This window comes from Lottia gigantea, assembly GCF_000327385.1.
Source record: "Lottia gigantea unplaced genomic scaffold LOTGIsca_118, whole genome shotgun sequence".
NCBI classification, from domain to species: Eukaryota; Metazoa; Mollusca; class Gastropoda; family Lottiidae; genus Lottia; species Lottia gigantea.
Window position 1 is genome coordinate 104,193 of NW_008707180.1, and position 3,952 is coordinate 108,144.

At 33.5% G+C, this 3,952-nt stretch overlaps 1 protein-coding gene across 1 annotated transcript in view; it reads left to right on the forward strand.

Moving 5' to 3' along the window:
- Nucleotides 1-2,399: 2,399 nt before the first annotated feature.
- The window catches only part of LOTGIDRAFT_171641 (hypothetical protein), a gene marked incomplete at both ends in the record, with an annotated part of 4,572 nt that continues 3,019 nt past the window's right edge, over nucleotides 2,400-3,952 (forward strand). The window contains 3 exons of the mRNA XM_009047846.1: nucleotides 2,400-2,586; nucleotides 3,271-3,338; nucleotides 3,573-3,732. Of these exons, the coding sequence (XP_009046094.1) occupies nucleotides 2,400-2,586; nucleotides 3,271-3,338; nucleotides 3,573-3,732 (415 nt within the window). The remainder of the gene's footprint in view (nucleotides 2,587-3,270; nucleotides 3,339-3,572; nucleotides 3,733-3,952) is intronic.

Genomic DNA, 3,952 nt, shown 5'->3' on the forward strand with positions numbered 1-3,952 from the left:
TGCTTTTACTCTAGATTTCGTGCAATGTATACTAAAATCTTAGTTATTTTGTTCCTAGGTCATCGTTATCTTNTGATATTCATTACATTTAAAGTACGATTGTCTTCATTTTGTGGCCCCTCTGTTTCTTGCGTGACGTTGTTAACGAATACTTACTGCACTTGGCACAACTGATTGTCTGTGGTCATATTGGGATCAAAATATTCCTTGTGTGAAAAAAAAATTGAAAATGCGGTTTTGTGTACATGAAGGAAACTTCTGACGTAGATTCAAGATTTAGTTTTCTGTTGCTCTTTTGGTAATAGACCTTTAAGTTAAATTACAACTTGAAAGTGAATTTAAAAAAAAAACTAATACATATTTAAATAGAGCCATTGCACATTGTTTGCTCACACATTTTTAAAATATCCGTCTCTTCAACTTTAACAATCGCATCAATTGAGGCACCGAGTCGTGAAAACTGGTTCAAATTGTAAAGGTTATAAAAGATTTAGTTTGAAAGGTAAAGAAAACGATGTCAACCTTGTCTGACGCCGCAGTTAGAGATCTAAATAACGTAGGCCTATGTATAATTTAGATCCACCAAACCCCTGTGCCTTATTATAACTTAGATTGTACTACTGCCTTCAATTGGTTCTTCACAGTGAGATACATTAGAAGACAATTTTATTTGAAATACAAAATATATACTTTTAACTGTATTTATGCCGCCTATTTTTGTCAAAATTATTTAAATGTGGCTCAATTTAAACCGAACGATTTGGAAAAAAGAAAAATTACCGTGTGCTTTTACTCTAGATTTCGTGCAATGTATACTAAAATTTTAGTTATTTTGTTCCTAGGTCATCGTTATCTTTTGATATTCATTACATTTAAAGTACGATTGTCTTCATTTTGTGGCCCCTCTGTTTCTTGCGTGACGTTGTTAACGAATACTTACTGCACTTGGCACAACTGATTGTCTGTGGTCATATTGGGATCAAAATATTCCTTGTGTGAAAAAAAAATTGAAAATGCGGTTTTGTGTACATGAAGGAAACTTCTGACGTAGATTCAAGATTTAGTTTTCTGTTGCTCTTTTGGTAATAGACCTTTAAGTTAAATTACAACTTGAAAGTGAATTTAAAAAAAATCTAATACATATTTAAATAGAGCCATTGCACATTGTTTGCTCACACATTTTTAAAATATCCGTCTCTTCAACTTTAACAATCGCATCAATTGAGGCACCGAGTCGTGAAAACTGGTTCAAATTGTAAAGGTTATAAAAGATTTAGTTTGAAACGTAAAGAAAACGATGTCAACCTTGTCTGACGCCGCAGTTAGAGATCTAAATAACGTTAAGGGGATAGAAAATAAAGCATTTGATCCAGATAATTCCAAGGTCAATGAAACATGGAAACGGGCGTCCAGATTTAATGATGACACGGAAAAATCACAGAAAAGTTCAAAGGACAAATTTCGTGAGTATCAAGAATAATTCTCAGAAAGTTTGAATTCAATTATAATTCTAGATATATTTCTATTCATTTGTAATCCTGGACATATTTGAATTCAATTATAAAATTATTATAATTCTCGATATAATTAAAACTAATATAATTTTGATATATTTGAATTCAATTATAATTCAGGATTGTCTGTTATTGTCGTATTCATTTGTGGATTGCACCTCTCTTCATTTTGGATTTAAATTGATACATTTAGTAGGCTTTTGTTCGATCCCTTTCATTCATTTCGATTGAAAGTCTTTTTTGTAGGCTTTGATCGGTCTTGTGTGTCTTTTAGGCTTTAGTTCATTAAATTATAACTGTTTCTTATGCGGACCCCTGACTTTGTCAATATGGTACCATTTTCTGCATATAGCAAAATTTCATTTGTGTCAGGTCATTTGCAAGCCAAGTTTTTCTTCGGATATGTATGTGCTAAATTGTTACAGAATTCTTTTTAGACGATTAATATTTCAACACGCTTTATGATTTTATTGGGGCTCACATTCTTCTTTTAAACATCGATATCACATTACGAAATGAAGGTAAATCGTGAAAGCGGGTGTCACGCGAGTCTTATGGTCGTTTTCGGTCTGTCGGAAATAGTAAATTTAATAACAAGCTTCCTTAATTAGGCAGTTCACCATAACTACTGTCTCGGTCAGATAATGGTTGACAGTTTCGGACTCATTTTATTATGTACCTAAAGAGGTCTATAGGAAGATTGGTCACGTAGCGCACGACACCAACAAGACGAGAAATTGACTTAGAGATTTAAGGCGAAAGTGTTGAATTAAAATATCATTCGAGTTTAAACAAAAGAAACGACGAAGTCATGAGCAATTAAACTCTGTATGGTGATTGTTTGCCAAGTATATTCATTATTTACTTTAAGAAGTTAGGGCTAAAATGACAACCTTGTTTGACGCCAATGTCACCGACATACACGGTGGTGACGGAATAGAAAATGCAGCATATTTCGAAGATGTGGACTTTTCGGAAGTTACCCAAATCGAAAACGGACTGAATGGATATGAAGTACAGGATACAGTATCCTTAGTAGAGACTGAATCACGGGAGGTTGTTGATATCCTAAGTAAGTATTCGACCACGTGAAAGAGGTGAAATGTTGATCAAATATTTAATACAAAAACAGAATTCTGTATGAAAATATCGACCTTTTTATGGAAACATTTTTGTTCGTTTACTTATTAACAAGTCATAAATCATTGAAATCAGAAATGCAGTGGTCACCACTTCGATAAACCGAGGAACTGACTATGTAAATCACACCAATCCTTATTAACAAGCAATAGATGAAATTGTATATATGAAAAGAGTGGTAGTAAGAATGTGTCTCATTGAATAATACATTTTATTATACTCCATAATACACAAACAAAAGTATTTTTTTCTTTAAAACACACCATATTTCTTAAAGGCCTTGAATGGAATTAAAGTTTTAAAAACGACATTTCCGGATATATTTGTTGTAGAATTATGTGTGATTAAATGCTTTCTTTGTAAATGTTACACTTTTTAATCTTAACTTGTGCAAGAATGTGTAATATTCGTATTATTTATGAATATATAAAGAATACTAAAGAACAGAATGCAATTAATTCTAAATCCAGTGCCATTGCTACGGAAGGAGGGGCTATTTTCAAATCTTTTAACATGTCTGGTGTTGAGAATCACAATTGACAATGGTTAAATGAAGCAACTTTTGCATATGATTGTGATTTCATCTTACAACATATTCATGTTCTTTGTTTTTCAGGAAGTTGTAAAAAATGGCTGACGGGGACCAACTTCTTTGTGTATTGCAGTCATTTCCTCTCGGCATGGGTAGGTCTTATTGTCCAGCATCTGAGAGCACCATAGTCCTTAGGCTAGCCTCACTAACAATCTAACTATCTCGATAAAAATATTCCGATAACAAACATAACACGAATCATACAACGTACATACTCGCAATGTGGTGAAGATGCCGTCGTTCTCAATACATTCTTAATACTTTTAATGTTTCTAATGAACTGAACTGGAACTGCCAAAAGGTTATTCATGTTCTTTACATTTTAGGGAGACCGAATGTGGTCGTTTGGTGTTGGTTTATTTTTGATTGAGATAGCCGCCAGATCTTTACAGCTAACAGCGATCTATGGATTGAGCTCGTCCAGTTCCTATCTGCTATTTGGTGCCATTGTAGGCGACTGGGTTGACAAAACACCCAGATTGAGAGGTTAGTGCTCGTACTAACACAATGTCATGTTTATATCATGTATATTTTATTGAATTAGATACTCCTTCTAGAGTAAAGTTCATGAAATCCTGGTCGTGCTGCATCTTATAAAGTTAACTAGTATATAGTAACAAAGTGCATTTCCCAACCCTCAAAATCTCGGCATGAATTAGGAAGAGCTATTTTCGAAAGTGATGACTGCAAGTCGTAGAAATACATG